General features: G+C 43.5%; 1 protein-coding gene across 1 annotated transcript in view; it reads right to left on the reverse strand.

Moving 5' to 3' along the window:
• The window catches only part of LOC106572132 (uncharacterized), an 84,298-nt gene that overhangs the window by 53,097 nt on the left and 12,322 nt on the right, over positions 1–18,879 (reverse strand). The window contains exons 2-3 of the mRNA XM_082961499.1: positions 8,097–8,219; positions 5,098–5,223 (exon numbers count right to left, since the gene is read on the reverse strand). Of these exons, the coding sequence (XP_082817625.1) occupies positions 5,098–5,223; positions 8,097–8,219 (249 nt within the window). The remainder of the gene's footprint in view (positions 1–5,097; positions 5,224–8,096; positions 8,220–18,879) is intronic.

Below are 18,879 nucleotides of genomic sequence, written 5' to 3' on the forward strand. Positions count from 1 at the left end.
CCTTCCCCCCCTTTAGTTTAGGGGGAATTTTTTTTGGGGGGGGGTTTGTCTTTTCTTTTAGGTGCAGTCAAATCAAATGAAATGTATTTATATAGCCCTTCTGCACCTAAAGGTGCAGTCGGGGTCTGCACCTTTAGGGGGGGGGGGGGGGGGGGGGTACTGTCACGTCCTGACCAGCAGAGGGAGTAATTGTATTAGTTTTGGTCAGGACGTGGCAGAGGTTTTGTGTTATGTGTAGGTTGGGTGCTGGACTCTCAATTGGAGGCAGGTGTTTCTAGTTGCCTCTGTTTGGGAGTCCTATAAACAGGTGTGTTTTTCTTTGGGGTTGTGGGTAGTTGTTTGTGAGCACTGCTTTGTTTGGCCTGCCACACTGTTCTAGTCGTTCATGTTTACTGTTTTCCCGTGTATGCTTTATTCTAAAGTAATTAAAAGATGAGCATCCACATTCCCGCTGCGTATTGGTCCTCCCTTCAACACAACGACATTATCTGTGACACATCTGTTGTTGTCCACTGGTTCTTCATGGCCTTTCTCCGCTGGAGATCTGTTGGCTGATTTGATTGTCTGACTGACCGATTGACTAGAACTATTTTGCATATGGTATTTCATTTGATTTAGAGTGATGTATACCGTTATGATTTAAGACTTCTTGAGATGTGATATTCTTCATGGTTGTGTGGTAAAATAGTTAATATTTTGATTGTATGATTGAGACTGGGTTTACGCTACACTTTATGAACGGACAAACATTGCGTGACTAAGGTCACTTGAGTTCACTGAACTCATTTACTGGGCTGGACTTTTTTAGGCCCGAAGTATGTGTCACGCCCTGACCATAGAGAGCCTTTTTTTCTCTATTTTGGTTAGGTCGGGGTGTGACTAGGGTGGGTGATCTAGTATCTTTATGTCTGTCTATGTTGGCCTGGTATGGTTCTCAATCAGAGGCAGCTGTTTATCGTTATCTCTGATTGGGGATCATATTTAGGCAGCCATTTCCCTACTGTGTTTTGTGGGATCTTGTTTTGAGTTAGTGCATGTAGCACCTCTGAAGTTACTGTTCGTTGTGTCTTTATTTGTTTTGTTCAAAGTTTCACTTAATAAAATATGTGGAACTCAGAGCACGCTGCGCCTTGGTCCGTCTCTCCACACGAACGTGACAGTATGGGACTTTTCTGGAGGAACCAGAGCTCATTATTTGTTATATTATTATGTGTGTGATCATTTCTGTTGGTAATACAACCCACGCAAAATAATACATTTGTTTTGAAGTTATTTCCAATGTTTTAAGGGTTTATGAAAAGTGTATGTCCATCCTGACTTTTACACGAGTCCTTTGTATTGGTGTAGACTTGACGGACCAGACGGGACTCATTCCCTCCCAAACCAAAAGGAAAAATCTATATTTTCTCTGGTAGGCACAACCTACCTGGCATCCCTACAAACAATAACCTCAAGTCAAAACCGTTACAACATACACAGACTGACAGAAATACAGACACACACTTCATTTCTCTTTCTAGCCCCTCTCCCCTGTGGATTTAAGGGAGTAAGTGGGTAATGGGGCTAAATGGTTACTTTCTCTGTGCAGAACAGGCCATAATTACTTTCATGTCTGCACCCCCGAGAAGTGAATTTCCAAGGAGCTCCGCTTACTATAAATTATGCACTTTTTAAAACTTTAGATTTTTTTTCTTGGTAGTTAGATGTTGATGTATGGAAGACGATGTTAGACAGTGCACATCTAGCTAAGCAAGAAATGGAGAAGGCTTTATACACTGCTCAAAAAAAGAAAGGGAACACTAAAATAACACATCCTAGATCTGAATGAATGAAATAATCTTATTAAATACTTTTTTCTTTACATAGTTGAATGTGCTGACAACAAAATCACACAAAAATAATCAATGGAAATCCAATTTATCAACCCATGGAGGTCTGGATTTGGAGTCACACTCAAAATTAAAGTGGAAAACCACACTACAGGCTGATCCAACTTTGATGTAATGTCCTTAAAACAAGTCAAAATGAGGCTCAGTAGTGTGTGTGGCCTCCACGTGCCTGTATGACCTCCCTACAACGCCTGGGCATGCTCCTGATGAGGTGGCGGATGGTCTCCTGAGGGATCTCCTCCCAGACCTGGACTAAAGCATCCGCCAACTCCTGGACAGTCTGTGGTGCAACGTGGCGTTGGTGGATGGAGCGAGACATGATGTCCCAGATGTGCTCAATTGGATTCAGGTCTGGGGAACAGGCGGGCCAGTCCATAGCATCAATGCCTTCCTCTTGCAGGAACTGCTGACACACTCCAGCCACATGAGGTCTAGAATTGTCTTGCATTAGGAGGAACCCAGCGCCAACCGCACCAGCATATGGTCTCACAAGGGGTCTGAGGATCTCATCTCGGTACCTAATGGCAGTCAGGCTACCTCTGGCGAGCACATGCAGGGCTGTGCGGCCCCCCAAAGAAATGCCACCCCACCCCACACCATGACTGACCCACCGCAAAACCGGTCATGCTGGAGGATGTTGCAGGCAGCAGAACGTTCTCCACGGCATCTCCAGACTCTGTCACGTCTGTCACATGTGCTCAGTGTGAACCTGCTTTCATCTGTGAAGAGCACAGGGCGCCAGAAGTGAATTTGCCAATCTTGGTGTTCTCTGGCAAATGCCAAACGTCCTGCACGGTGTTGGGCTGTAAGCACAACCCCCACCTGTGGACGTCGGGCCCTCATACCACCCTCATGGAGTCTGTTTCTGACCATTTGAGCAGACACATGCACATTTGTGGCCTGCTGGAGGTCATTTTGCAGGGCTCTGGCAGTGCTTCTCCTGCTCCTCCTTGCACAAAGGCGGAGGTAGCGGTCCTGCTGCTGGGTTGTTGCCCTCCTACGGCCTCCTCCACGTCTCCTGATGTACTGGCCTGTCTCCTGGTAGCGCCTCCATGCTCTGGACACTACGCTGACAGACACAGCAAACCTTCTTGCCACAGCTCGCATTGATGTGCCATCCTGGATGAGCTGCACTACCTGAGCCACTTGTGTGGGTTGTAGACTCCATCTCATGCTACCACTAGAGTGAAAGCACCGCCAGCATTCAAAAGTGACCAAAACATCAGCCAGGAAGCATAGGAACTGAGAAGTGGTCTGTGGTCACCACCTGCAGAACCACTCCTTTATTGGGGGTGTCTTGCTAATTGCCTATAATTTCTACCTGTTGTCTATTCCATTTGCACAACAGGATGTGAAATTTATTGTCAATCAGTGTTGCTTCCTAAGGGGAGAGTTTGATTTCACAGAAGTGTGATTGACTTGGAGTTACATTGTGTTGTTTAAGTGTTCCCTTTATTTTTTTGAGCAGTGTATATTGTAAAGGGACAGGAAATCAGAAAAGGTAGGAGATGTCCACATCTGCCCAAAGATGGAATGGATACAGCAGTAACACAATGCAGGTTTGTTTGAAATCCACCCTAGGTGGATAACTATTTAATGCGTTCCTATCTGTCGCTTTTGGATCGGGGTTTGGTAACCATAGCAACGGTGGACCTCTGGTAAGCCTCCTGATGATTGCATTTACCAGTTATTCTGCCGGCAAGACAGACCATTGGTCAGAGGTCGCCAAGGCGATGTCGGACTGGTCTCTCTCTCAGACCTTGGAGTCTGATACAAGACAGGAGGAATTTCAAAGCCTGCCAAAGTGCACAGTAATTTAACTTATAGAGTTATTACAGTGTTCACTCCCAAATAGCTGCATTCTCTATATTACATCTTAATACATTTATATAATTGTATCCCCCCCCCCCCTTTAGTGCTAAAATTGGCCTAATGCATGTCTGGTATCAAAACCATTTAAATATAACTTCATCCTATTGGATCTAAAATAGCATTGACATCTCTCAAAGTGCTTTTTTATTTTGATGTGAAAATGTGAAATTCCAAGAATATTAAATACGTCCATATGTCTTGATATATAAAATACGACATGCTATATCTGAGATCAACTTGTCGACCACAATAACAACCGTCTGAAGTCAAAGGATCTGAGCTGTCAATGGGCTTTGGGTACGAACTGAGAACTGCCAGGCACAATATCTGAAGCCAACCACTCCAGCACAGCTGTATCCTCTATCTACTGTATCTTTAGCAGGAGGAAATCTGGGTGCTATAGTTTGGCCTAGTAGTCATTAACACAAGCTAGTAAATACAGTATCGATTAATATAATCGATGCCATCTCCAGCCTTTAAGTACGTTTCAAATTCATTGCGAGCCCTGGCTGTCAAACGCCTTTATGCGGTCACACCAAATGGGCATAGGAAACAACAATGGCCACATGTGCATTTGAGTTTGTTTAAAGTGCTACTTTTATGAGGATGCAGTGTTTGTCCACGGTTTTCATGAGCCTTGTTTGAGAAAGTAATGTGGAGTTGGTAAGGAAAACACCAGGCTGGAGTTAAAGTCATGGAATTGGATCAGGTTTATTCGGCTCCATGACAGGACAGACAGACAGACAGACAGACAGACAGACAGACAGACAGACAGACAGACAGACAGACAGACAGACAGACAGACAGACAGACAGACAGACAGACAGACAGACAGACAGACAGACAGACAGACAGACAGACAGACAGGAAGTGAGCTGTCACAGCACAGACCACAAAGCCAACACAGTCAACACAGTCCGCACAGTCCGCACAGCCAACAAAGTCAACACAGCTAGCATAGCCAGCACAGTCAGCATTTTGTTATTTCACCTCATCCCCAACATGGCAAACAAAGACAAAAAAGTTTGTGCTGCATGGAGATTCAAGGCCAAGATGGACTGAGAAATTGCTTGCACACCCACATCCACTATAATGTTTAGGCACAACAGTGCAGTAACATTGATTACATTGTTTTTGACAAAACTAGTGTAATGCGACACCTCATGGTGGATCATTGCTGTCAGTCAACCACAGAACACATATGTGTGAGCCATGCAACGCTTCTAGATAAACGACCAACTTGATCTGTGTCTGGACATTACTTTATTATTCATATTGAACATATGGAATATTACACGGACAGACATTTTTTTTATGGCAGTCTAGCGGCACTTACATATGCAGTGTTTGCCGTCCTCTGCGAGCTGATAGTTGGGTCTGCAGCGACACTGGTAGTGAGCCGGGGACAGCTGCACACAGTTCTGCTCACAGCTTCCATTGCTGACGGCACAGGATCGGACGGCTGGAGACAAACACACAGAGAGCGACAACAGATCAACAATTAAAGGTGATGTATAGTAAACAAATAAAGTTGATTTATTATCATATGAAGAAAAAATACCTGTTTAGATGCTCTCAAAGTCTAACGCAGACAGACACAATTTGACCACTATTGTTTTTTGTTCCGATTATCTACATTGACACAGGCCCAGAGTTTTTCATGACAGCAGGATAAACTCCTGGCCCTAACAATGACTAGTAATTGTTATGAACATTACATGTACAGTAGGTCTGCTTTCTCTGACAGCAGGAGCAAGTGTTCGCCTGTATGCTTTCTCACAAAGAGCGAGACACCACGAGGTCATTTCAAACACTTGATTTATCATAACCCAAGGTGAACTGTATCTCTACATGAGAAGTAGCTCCTCCATTTTCATTTGGATGAACTCAGAAAAGGGTGTCCCAGTTTCAAAACCAAAACAAACATGTACCCCAGCTCCACTTCACCCTTGGAATGTGATGATCACAGACCCTGTCCCTTCTGCTCCAATCTGTTTTCCCTTCGATTGCTATCTCGGAAGAAAAGCCCAATAATAACATGGAGAGAAATGCCGGAGATAATTCATTTTTTGCTGCTCCATTAGCGAGCCATCGTATCAGGCCAATAAGCGTACGGACAGCAGGGGGTACTTACGTGGCTCATTGCAGTGCACCTTGTACAGAAACAACCCCTGCCGCTTACCTCTAGGCCATTGAAACCTTATGTACATTATATCTGACAGGAATGGATAGATATAAGCAATATGGTAGTGGCTTAACCTTGCAATATTGCTTACACCTAGTCCTGTCAGATCTACTAAAGTACCTAGAGTGGTATAGGGGCAATGGGTTGCTTCTGGACAGAGCCTATGTTTATGGAGGAAAGACATGAGATTGTCAGTGGAAAGTATCAGGTCTTCCCCTGACTGGCAAGTGCCCCCGGGAAGCCAACATGAGCGCACCGTGTTGCTTGGGAAGATAGATTGCCCATTTGCTCTCCATTGTTTGTAGATCAATCAACACTCCGCATAGTCAATGTGTGAGCCAGGTAGGCATATAGTTTCACTGGTCCAAGTTTCACTGATTCTCAAAGAACAATGATCATTTTCCTAATGATGGATGAGTTGCCTCTTTTGACTGTGCTAAGATCAAATGAGACTGACTGTCTGCAGTTAGCTTCTATAGTACTTGCTCCTGGTTTCAGGAGGAATCACAGGAACAGAGCTCTTAGTGGAGGGAGGCTTCAGAGCACTCTAGTGTGAAGGGGGAGAGAGACATGCTTTTCTGGCTGGTTTGGTTCATCTGGGAATGCTAGGGGACAGTTGAGACTACTTAGGGCTCATAATCTAGAAGGCCAGACATACATGGGTCGACAATTTTTTTCAGGGAAAGGGAGGACTTCATTGAAAGGAAATGAAGCATTATCAAGAGTGAGTCTTTCACTTAAACTTTTGTGAAGTAGCATCACAATACTCATATTTTTTTCAGTAAGCCATATCACACACAGTTTATGTCTTATGTTTTTGTACTGTTTGGAGCATCCTTGAGTTCATCAGCTGCCTTTCATTTAAAGGAGGAAAACGAGGCCTGGTGAAAAACAGCGTGAGAAAGATGAGGCGGTTTGTTTGACAAATCATGCCATCAGAGGTTTCCGTGCCTTCAAAGCAGCCTGATTAAAATCTAAATAAATAACTCTATTGATTCTGCGCTTCTGGACTGCACACAGTTGATGTGCATAATACTACAGGGAATCGAAAATTAGCACGTGTGTCGAAGCACATGGTCTGCCTCTCAATGGTGAAAAGGAAAAGCAATGTGATTGAAAGTCTGTAGTTGAGCTGAGAAGACAGCATTTGGGGTGGCCAACCCTGGAGAGCATTAAGGGGTGCACATTTTGTTCCAGCTCAGCTTTAACAGTAACACACCTGTTTCTACTAAATAGCTGTAAGACCTTGATTAGCTGAACCAGGTATGTTAGTGCCAGGCTGGAACAAAAGCCTGCACACCCAGTAGCTCTCCAAGAAAAAGGGGTTGGCCACCTGCACTCTAAATCATCACTCTGCAGAAATCTATTCACAAACTGAGGTAGTGTAATTTGGAGCCCATTTGGAGTATCTCTGTGGTAATTACTCATTGAAAAATAACAGACACACTAACATTTCATCCAGACCAGCTCTGGTCAAAGCCATAAAAGTAGCACTTTAAACAAACTCAACAGGCCTCGGGGCTTCCCACCCACTGGGCACACACTGGTTGAATCAACGTTGTTTCCACATCATTTCAATGAAATTACGTTGAACCAATGTGGAATAGACGTTGAATTGACGTCTGTGCCCACTGTGCGGTAATGCTCCCTAATCAGAGAGAGAGAGTTATCCTGACACGCTGTTGTTGTGTGCCATAGCTGTGAATTAAAATAAGCTTTCTGATGCAGCACTGGAACTCGCAGAGGAAAACAGATGAGATCTAAGTGAGAGAGTGTGTGTGAGCATGCACACGTATGTGAGAGAGAGAGAGAAAGAAGAGGAGGAGACACTGCACTACTATATACACCCAGACACAAACCTGCTCTGACAGGGCTGCTGGGGAACAGTGGGAAAGCTTGTCTTCTGCCAGCACAACAGACTCTTTGATTCCCCCTTTTGACACAAGCAGAAGGTGGAGACCCCTCTTTCACTGCTTTGATGTGAGTCCCAGCTTCTCCCGTGGCCTAGCTACCAGACAGTGAGGACAACAACAGAATACATCCAGTACGTTGAACCAGATCCATCTGTTTCATCCCAAACCTCCCTCACCCCCGACCCCTTCACCCATTTGACCTCAGGTGACCCCTCGACACCCTCCCCTGGATCTTACCGATGCAAGTCCGGCCATCTGTGTGCAGACGGGTGCCCGGGCTGCACTCGCAGTAGTACGAGCCCCTGGTGTTGACACATCGGTGCTGGCAGCCCCCATTATAGACCTGACACTCATCAATATCTGTGGGAGAGAAATGACAAATCAGTGTAATCACTCTTTAATAGTAAAGAACAGTAAATTGTGGTGGAACAGCTCTGCCTAAGCCCAGGGCCGGCATTATGAGCGGGGCTTAGGGGGCTTGGCCTGCCCTATCGTACCTTGTAATATTGACAATTTACTTGACCGAGATGCGCACCGACAGAAAGACCTATCAATCTCAGACGAATCATCCAAGCGAGCAAAACACCGCCCCTCTGTCTCAGTATGTGTAGCCCATGTACTATATCTGATGCTGCCTGGACAAAATGAGTATGGCATTAGCTTGAAGGGGGGTCCCTTGAGGCCCAGCAGTTCTAGTTGAAAAATAATGTGTGCAGCACTTGCAGACATTGGAGGTCCGAAGAAAAAAAAAGCGGCCCCTATTTAAATCAAATAACCTTCCAACTGATTCGTTCAGGCATCAGTCCTGCCTAAGCACCAGAAGCCCTGCAGGCCACTTATAGAGAAGCCATTAGACACACACAGAGCAATCAGCAAGAAATACGGGCGCATGCCAATCTCACAGGGCCAGGAAGTAACTGGAGACAGATGGACGAAGGCCAGGACGGTTAGCAAAGCAAGCACTGGAGGGCTGGTAAACACACACACACACACACACACACACACACACACACACACACACACACACACACACACACACACACACACACACACACACACACACACACACACACACACACACACACACACACACACACACACACACACACACACACAACCAGCCCTCTAACCACAGAAGTCCTACGGCATCTTGACAACCAACCACTACAATGGCATTGTCTTCCGACGCAACGCTTGCACTTCAAGCGACCTGTCTTGTAGGACGTAGAACTCATATTCAAATTGTAATATTCCCAGAGCATCAGCCATTTAACCTGTTGGGGTTAGGGGGCAGTATTTGCACGGCCGAATAAAAAAATGTCCCCAATTTAAACTGGTTACTACTCTTGCCCAGAAATGAGAATATGCATATAATTAGTATATTTGGATGGAAAACACTCTAAAGTTTATAAAACTGTTTGAATGGTGTCTGTGAGTATAACAGAACTCATATGGCAGGCCAAAACCTGAGAAGATTCCATACATGAAATGCCCTGTCTGACTTGATTTGTTATCCTTCTGTTGCATCTCTATCGAAAATACAGCATCTCTGCTGTTACGTGACATTTTCTAAGGCTTCCATTGGCTCTCAGAAGGCGCCAGAAAGTGGAATGAGATGTCTGCAGTCTCTGGGCGAAGTACAGCAGCTCTGTTTGTTACTGGTCAGGCTGGGGGACAGTGACACTGGAGATGCGCGTTCATGAGAATTCTCAATTTTTTTTCTTTCAGCCTTTGAATGAATACAATGTCGCCTGGTTGGAATATTATCGCTATTTTACGAGAAAAAAATCGCATAAAAATTGATTTTAAACAGCGTTTGACATGCTTCGAAGTACGGTAATGGAATATTTTGAATTTTTTTGTCACGAAATGCGCTCGCGCGTCACCCTTCGGATAGTTACCTGAACGCATGAACAAAACGGCGGTATTTGGATATAACTATGGATTATTTGGAACCAAAACAACATTTGTTGTTGAAGTAGAAGTCCTGGGAGTGCATTCTGATGAAGAACAGCAAAGGTAATCCAATTTTTCTTATAGTAAATCTGAGTTTGGTGAGGGCCAAACTTGGTGGGTGTCAAATTAGCTAGCCGTGATGGCCGGGCTATGTACTCAGAATATTGCAAAATGTGCTTTTGCCGAAAAGCTATTTTAAAATCTGACACCGCGATTGCATAAAGGAGTTCTGTATCTATAATTCTTAAAATAATTGTTATGTACTTTGTGAACGTTAATCGTGAGTAATTTAGTAAATTCACCGGAAGTTTGCTAGTTCTGAACATCACATGCTAATGTAAAAAGCTGGTTATTGATATAAATATGAACTTGATTGAACAAAACATGCATGTATTGTATAACATAATGTCCTAGGAGTGTCATCTGATGAAGATCATCAAAGGTTAGTGCTGCATTTAGCTGTGGTTTTGGTTTTTGTGACATATATGCTTGCTTTGAAAATGGCTGTGTGATTATTTTTGGCAGGGTACTCTCCTGACATAATCTAATGTTTTAGACGATGTCACCTAGGTATCCCATTAGTCTTTGCGAGATATGAGACATATCAGTGCAAGTAAGGCTAAAATGGAGTATATCTACCCATTTATAACAACAAAAATGTACCTTACACCTGGATTAGGAATGGCACTAGAAAATTAACTTATGGCCCCATACAAGCCTCCTCAAAGGCAGTAAACATCATCCAGTTCCTCTCCATAACAACCAGTTTTATCTGTCCTTCACAGGCCAGAGGTCAATGATTCCCTTATGAAAAAATATTGCGGTTTTGAAACTGCAGTAAAAGTGCAGTAACGATTGTGGTATTTTGGACACAGTAATTGCAGAATATCTGCAGTGTATTGCAGTTGAACTGCAGTTATACTGCACTCTAACTACAGTTACACTGCAAAATTACTGCAGTAAGAATTTTTTTATTTTGGATGCAGTATTTGTAGCATACTGCAGTTATAATTCAGTCTAACTGCAGTTGTACTCCAGTGTACTGCAGTTATACTGCACTCTGACTGCAATCTTTTTTCATAAGGGTTCTCTGTGCCTCTATTAAAACTTTATCCAGAGGCTCCTATGACATTAAGTGTCCGTCAAGGGCCCGTTTGAAGACATTCTCTTCTGGATATCACCGCTTCAAAGAGCACTACCATGGGGAAAATACATACTCAGTGCAAACCTGCAGCTATCAAAAACTTAATAGTTTCCTGCACAGTAGATTTAGCTCTATAAGCTACACATTTGTTCTTCTAAGGAGCCACATCCATACAATGCACGAGATACATATTGCAGAAAAAAGCAGTCATAACAAGTACAGTATGTCACTATGAAGAGAGTTGCTGACTTCATCAAATCAGTGAAGTGACATTTTCTTAATAAGACGAGAGTTTATTCTCCATTCAAGATTTATGGAGAACAAACATGGTTTCCTTAGTTTCTTTGATATACAGCCATCGTTCCACAATGTCAAGTACAGTAGCATTCCACGACACGCTTTACTGTTATCATTTCAAGGCACTGTGGTCACACGGCTCGCCTTTCAAGCCTATGAGAAACCATCTGTGACGCAGACATCCCCTACTTCCAACTTCAACAAAACCAGAGACCACCAAAACAAGACGAATGGCAGAATGAGAGATATGCTATGAGGAGGTATTTGGCTTTTGAAACAAAGACCGTTGGATGTCCTCTGATGTCCTCTGTCTTCTGGTCTGGAGCTATATTAGGGTCCACTTGGGGGCAAGGCCTGAAAGAGCCTTCAGAGGAAGTTACTAAAGCCGGAAGGACAGGTCTGGCTTCGGCCTCAAGAGGCCCAGGAGTGGAGAATGGCCCAGTTGCCATTAAAACTGGGCAGTGTGATAAGCAGTAAATGCCTGAAGTGATCAGCCAAATTATGTTTACTGGATTTATCTTGGTACCATAAGGGATTTGGAGAGTTATAGACAGTCTGGCACACTTTCTGAAGCAGCCCATGATGATAAAAGGGCTCATCAGAAGCCTTAGTTACATTCAGGACTATTGTGATGATGATTAAAGTCCTGCCTATTCTACTCCAGGAGGTAAATAATTGTGTCTGACCCCTGAGGTCCACCGTATTTAGATGGCCAGCAGCCTTTGTGTTGATGGGGCGTCTGAGCTGATATACAGTAGGCACTGCTAATTTATCTCTCACTGCGCTGGCAACCCCATTTACATTCTGCCGGCAAGATATCTGGGTTGTCAGTCATTGTCTTAAGGAGGTAGGCACTTTGACATGCTATATGTTTTTTTCGACAAAGGCATGAGTTCCTTTTTACCAAACAAAACAATTGAGAAAGACGACAAAATAGGGGAGGGGAAGGCAACAACATGAACTTTTCTTCACATTACAACTGAACTAAATCTGGTCTAAGCGTCAGTTCCATAACCTTATATCCTCTAGATAATTACAGGGTGAAACATGAAGATGAATCTCACAAGAAACGTTGGCAGACAAAATGGCTGTTCATGGGTCATGAATGTTAAGACTCCACAACAAAGTGGTCAGTACACATTTCAATTTGAGAGATGATGGCTGTTTCCACATGTCGTCAATCATATGGCTTAGAGTAGTTTTATTAAGCTGCTAGCATATGCAAGACGTGACAGGTTTTCATAAGATGCAGCCAACAGGCAGATCAAATCCAAAGCCATATCAACACTGATGGAAAATGGGGATTCATGAAACATGCCACGCAGACTTTACACACTGGTGTGCGCACACATACGCGCTCACACAGGTTCGCTCGCAGGCGCACACGCTCAGACATCACAATTGATAATAAAACAGGAAAACAAGGAACAACAGCCAACAGGCCATTTCCATAAATTCTGTTTATCTGTGCCTGTGCAGAACATACACTGAGTGCATAAACATTAGGAACACCTGCTCTTTCCACGACAAACACTGATGAGGTGAATCCAGGTGAAAGCTGTGATCCCTTATTGATGTCATCTGTTAAATCCATTTCAGTCAGTGTAGATGAAGGAGAGAAGACAGGTTAAAGAAGGATTTTTAAGCCTTGAGACACTTGAGACATGCATTGTGTATGTGTGCCATTCAGAGTTTTGAGTGTGTCAAGAACTGCAACCCTGCTGGGTTTTTCAGGCTCAACAGTTTCTCGTGTGTATCAAGAATGGTACACCACCCAAAGGACATCCAGCCAACTTGACACAACTGTGGGAAGCATTCGACACCTTGTAGAGTCCATGCCCCGACGAATTGAGGCTGTTCTGAGGGCAAAAGGGGGTGCGACTCAATATTAGGAAGATATTCTTGAAGTTTTCTACATTCAGTGTATACTAGCCACCGATTTCAGTGAATTAAAGGACATACTACACTGTATACAGTACAAACTGTGCATTCCGGAAAGTATTCAGACCCCTTGACTTTTTCCACATTTTGTTACATTACAGCCTTATTCTAAAGTGGATTAAATCGTTTTTTTCCCCTTATCAATCTACACACAATACCCCATATTGACAGAGAAAAAAAAAACGTTTTTTAGACATTTATTTTAGGAACAAAAATAGCACATTTACAAAAGTATTCAGAGCCTTTACTCAGTAATTTGTTAAAGCACCTTTGGCAGCGATTACAGCCTTGAGTCTTCTTGAGTATGACGCTACAAGCTTGGCACCGCTGTATTTGGGGAGTTTCTCCCATTCTTCTCTGCAGATCTTCTCAAGCTCTGTTGGTTGGATGGGGAGAGTCGTTGCACAGCTATTTTCAGGTCTCTCCAGAGATGTTCAATTGGGTTCAAGTCTGGGCTCTGGCTGGGCCACTCAAGGACATTCAGAGACTTGCCCCGAAGCCACTCCTGCATTGTCTTGGCTGTGTGCTTAGGGTTGTTGTCCTGTTGGAAGGTGAACCTTCGCCCATGTCTGAGGTCCTGAGCGCTCTGGAGCAAGTTTTCATCAAGGATCTCTCTGTACATTGCTCTGTGTATCTTTCCCTCAGTCCTGACTAGTCTCCCAGTCCCTGCCGCTGAAAAACATCCCCACAGCATGATGCTGCCACCACCATGCTTCACTGTAGGGATGGTGCCAGGTTTCCTCCAGACGTGACGCTTGGCATTCAGGCCAAAGAGTTCAATCTTGGTTTCATCATCATGGTCTGAGAGTCTTTAGGCAAACTCCAAGGGTACTGTCATGTGCTTTTTACTGAGGAGTGTCTTCCATCTGGCCACTGTAACTTAAAGGTCAGATTGGTGTAGTGCTGCAGAGATGGTTGTCCTTCTGGAAGGTTCTCCCATCTCCACAGAGGTACTCTGGAGCTCTGTCAGAGTGACTATCGGGTTCTTGGTAACCTCCCAGACCAAGGCCCATCTCACTCGATTGCTCAGTTTGGCCGGGCGGCCAGCTCTAGGAAGCGTCTTGGTGGTTCCAAACTTCTTCCATTTAAGAATGAAGGAGGCCACTGTGTTCTTGGGGACCTTCAATACTGCATAAATGTTTGGGTACCCTTCCCCAGATCTGTGCCTCGACACAATCCTGTCTCTGAGCTCTACGGACAATTCCTTCGACCTCATGGCTTTGTTTTTGCTCTGACATGCACTGTCAACTGTGGGACCTTACATAGACAGGTGTGTGCCTTTCCAAATAATGTCCAATCAATTGAATTTACCATATTCAATTTGTAAAAACATCTCAAGGATGATCAATGGAAACAGGATGCACCTGAGCTCAATTTCGAGTCTCATGGCAAAGGGTCTGAATACTTATGTAAATAAGTTATTTCTGTTTTTTATTTTTAATACATTTGTAAACATTTTTAAAACCTGTATTTGCTTTGTCATTATGGGGTATTGTGTGTATTTTTTAAATCCATTTTAGAATAAGGCTGTAAAAATATGGAAAAAGTCAAGGGGTCTGAATACTTTCCAAATGCACTGTAGTCTAGGGGAGACTGGTGTTGGTTATCACAGCGGTAATTACTCCCAATCTAAATCGTGTAATATTTTTAAGGTTCAAATGTTTGAATTGTTTGAAAGAACATCCACCTGGTCAATTTGTGTTAACATGACTAAACACTGAGGTGAGTGGAATTTATGTGTTTTTCATAGTTGAAAGAAAATAAATGCATTATTGGTATTTTCTTTGTAAATGTTTGAATTATGGGAGTATCTATGAACAATTATGTTTCTTGAAAAGAGGGAATAAAGAGCTACACTTCCGGTCAAAAGTTTAGAATGTAGAAAATAGTAAAAATAAAGAAAAACCCTTGAATGAGTAGGGGTTCTAAAACTTTTGACCGGTAGTGTATATTTTTTGTGTGTGCTATAAAGAGCCCCCTTAATTTCTGTCACACACACCCACACGTGTGCAAACACACCTTACAAATGTACTCAAAATGTGATATGTTATTCTCACAGCATAAAATTCAGAATTTTGTTAGGAATATCAACAGATCAAAGAAAGGAGTGGCTATTTCTAAGACTTTGTATGCTATAAGCTACTAGCAAACATTGTGACAGCCAACCCCATACTGTGTGACAACCAACCACGCGAGGGCGCTGGTTGTCACAAGTGGACAGAGTGTATTTGATGGCTTATAACGCCACGTTGGAATAAGATTTGAGGATAAAAATCGTCCCCATTTCAACCCAAGGCCTTTCTTCTTTATCCTATATTGAAAAGTCAGATAGACTGGTGCTGTGAAATACACACGAGAGCAAAAAGTGTGACAACCAACCTCCGTCTCCCCTACATATTTACAGTGTATACAAAAGTGTGCCTCCCAAACAGTGTACCAATCGAGCACATGCAAAGTCTACAGGCTAACGAGGACCACCTCCCCGAGAGATCGGCAAAGAATTTTAATAGCTGTGGCCCGGAGTGCTGACGGGAGGATAAATTAATGCACCTTGGTGTGTGTGTGTGTGTGTGTGTGTGTGTGTGTGTGTGTGTGTGTGTGTGTGTGTGTGTGTGTGTGTGTGTGTGTGTGTGTGTGTGTGTGTGTGTGTGTCACTCACACACACGGTCAGCGAGGACATAAACAGCAGCACTGTTTCACACAGAATCATTAGAGCATGATTACACCACTGTGAGTAAAAGTGGGACATGATCTGGTATGACAATACAGTACATTCCCAATCAGCAACCAATTGTTATTGGTAAAGCCAAATGTATGCAACAGCTTAGCATGGAGTAGTGGTTAAAGCTTAGGCATTTGCTCTGGTGCTGCAGCATTTTGGACATAGCCGAGCTAGGAAATGTATCTGGTGCACATACCTGGGGGTCAGTTGTGCATAGAGAGGGGTATAGAGAGAGGTATAGAGAGAGGTAGGTAGAGAGAGAGGTAGAGGGAGAAGGACTTTGATACCGATACCAGGTTTAGTATCACAATACTCGATACCATCACGATACTTGATACCAAAATGATACCATGGCAACAAAAGAAGACGTTTTAGCCAAAGTAACAGAATGGCACTTGATCCAGACAGATCTGTTCAGTTCAATATCATTATATTGGACATTTTTGATTGTATGCATTACAATCTTTGTTTTTATACAAGATAACTGCATAATGGTTATCATTAATTTGAATGGTAAATCTCTATTGACAAACTGGGTAAATCAAGGTGTAGCTTAGGCCTATTCACAATACAGGTGAATGCATATTCAGTAAGAGCGTGTGCATGCGTTATTGAGCTTGTTTTGGCTGATTTCATGTGGCCACAGATGAAAAACAATCAGTTAACCTTCCATTTGGGACTTATCAACATTTGCATAGAAGAAGCAATCTCTTATTTTATAAAAGTGTGCGCTGTCTCTTTAAGACCCATGAGGTCATTCACACACAAAGCTAATTCGAGGCCCCAGCAAAGATGATCTCGACTGGGAGAGATTAATAATGTTTTTTGCTGACAAATCAGCATATTTAGCATTACGGTTTACATATTATCACAAACATAGTACTGGGGTAGTGAATTGATGTTGGCTTCAGCTGTAAGCTAGCAAGGAAAGTTAGCTTACAAAGATGGAAGCTACCGGTATCTTCTTGCATTGTAGTGTTCTAGCCTGTACTGGACATTGTTTTGAGAACAGTAATTAACAGTTTCAACATTTCTACATACCGTGTTGCATTATTCAAGTGTGTTAACTTCTGTGCAGCATAAGTGGTGATACAGCCCAGACTCCCAATGAGTGCAGTGGTTCCTCATGTCAGGCTAGAACTAGCAATGAATAAGTGGGGCAGTCAGACAAGGGGCATGAACAGTTCGCTCATGCTACAGGGGGCATCGACTGCACTGATAGACTTGATCCTCTCTCAATCAGTAGACGACGTGAGGCACATTTGACAGAAGGAAAGACAGAGAGAAAGAGCAACTGCAGCAAGAGAATCAAATCACCCACTTGTGCTAGCCTAGCTGTTTACCATACAACGATCTCTGAATGTTGTTCTCGACATGAGAGGATTATTGATATGGATTGGAGCCACTGGCCTCTGCTGCTGTGGCCAACATCCCTCCCTGACCTCACAGTCATTCAGTGTTTATCTGGCCTCAAGTCACTGACCTCTCACCAACAGCCATGAAATTCACACTACTAGTACAACACAACTCAGTTGTAATGTCCTAAACAGCTGCCCTGGGGTCTCTCCCACACTCACAGCCAGCATCAACATGTTTGGAACTGGAACCATGACCAGAGATCGAACACACATGGCTCAGATCAAGTACGCAGTTTGGCAACCTGTGGGGGTTACAAGACTGTGGTCCGCTGCGGTCCAATATCACAACATTTTTCAGGATTAGAGGTATGGAGTGCAGCCGAACCTTGGTTTTGGGAAGTAGCATTGGCGTGTGCGTGATTGCGTGCGTGTGTGTGCACACATGAATGTGTGTGCATGTGTGAGTGAGTTCTTGTGTGTGTCCATGCATGGGTGTGTGTGGTGCCAGGATCTCCCTGTGCTTGCCATACTCTTACTGGACAATGATAAGACACATTCAAAAAGCAACTGAACTCCAACTGTCATAAATCAGGAGGATCACAGGAATTCACCAAGTCAAAGGAACAACAAAGAAACCGCTGCATCTGCAGATTGAATATGCCAGGTAGTCTATAACTCTAGTATCTAGTCTAAGGGTGTTTTCACACTTAGTCCCTTTCAGCCAATTTTTGTGGTTTGCTTAATTTTGGGGAGACTGTGAACACTCCAAAGGAACTCAGACCCCTCAAAGAGAAGCAAACTGAACTGAGATCATCTCGAGAGGTGGTCAAGTTCCCTTTTTTGGGACAATGTGAAAACAAAGCTCCCCAGGTCCGCTTGTCATTATTCCTACACCACACACCTGACTACTGCAACACCAGTTCCCCTGCCATAAACCCTCACATTGGTGCCACAAAAGAGAGAAGATGATGATGATGTGCATCAAGGATGCACAGTTTTTTAGTTCAAGGTAACTTGTTTGCGATAATGTGATCTATAGGCTAAGAGAGCTTCATCAGCTGTTTATTTAATTGTGGGGTTTGAATAGTGTGAGAAGACAACATATTTGATGAGGACATATGGTACAAAATCAATTCTAGCTCTCAAAGTGCCTGTAGCCTACATTGGTATACAATTTTCAATTACAGCATTATTTAATCTTCAGTAATTCTTCTGCTATTTATTCTGTTAACAATTATATTTACATGTTAATATCATCTTCAAATTACAATTATTATGTCTCATGAAGAAGGTGGAAAGTTTTAAGTTCCTCGGTGTACACATCATGGACAAACTGAAATGGTCCACCCACACAGACAGCGTGGTGAAGAAGGCGCAACAGCGCCAGAGGCTGAAGAGGCTGAAGAAATTTGGCTTGTCACCAAAAACATTCAAACTTTTACAGATGCACAATCGAGAGCATCCTGTCGGGCTGTAACACCGCCTGGTACAGCAACTGCTCCGCCCACAAACGTAAGGCTCTCCAGAGGGTAGTGAGGTCTGCACAACGCATCACCGGGGGCAAACTACCTGCTATCCAGGACACCTACACCACCCGATGTC

This window comes from Salmo salar, chromosome 15 (assembly GCF_965601325.2).
Source record: "Salmo salar chromosome 15, fSalSal1, whole genome shotgun sequence".
NCBI classification, from domain to species: domain Eukaryota; kingdom Metazoa; phylum Chordata; class Actinopteri; order Salmoniformes; family Salmonidae; genus Salmo; species Salmo salar.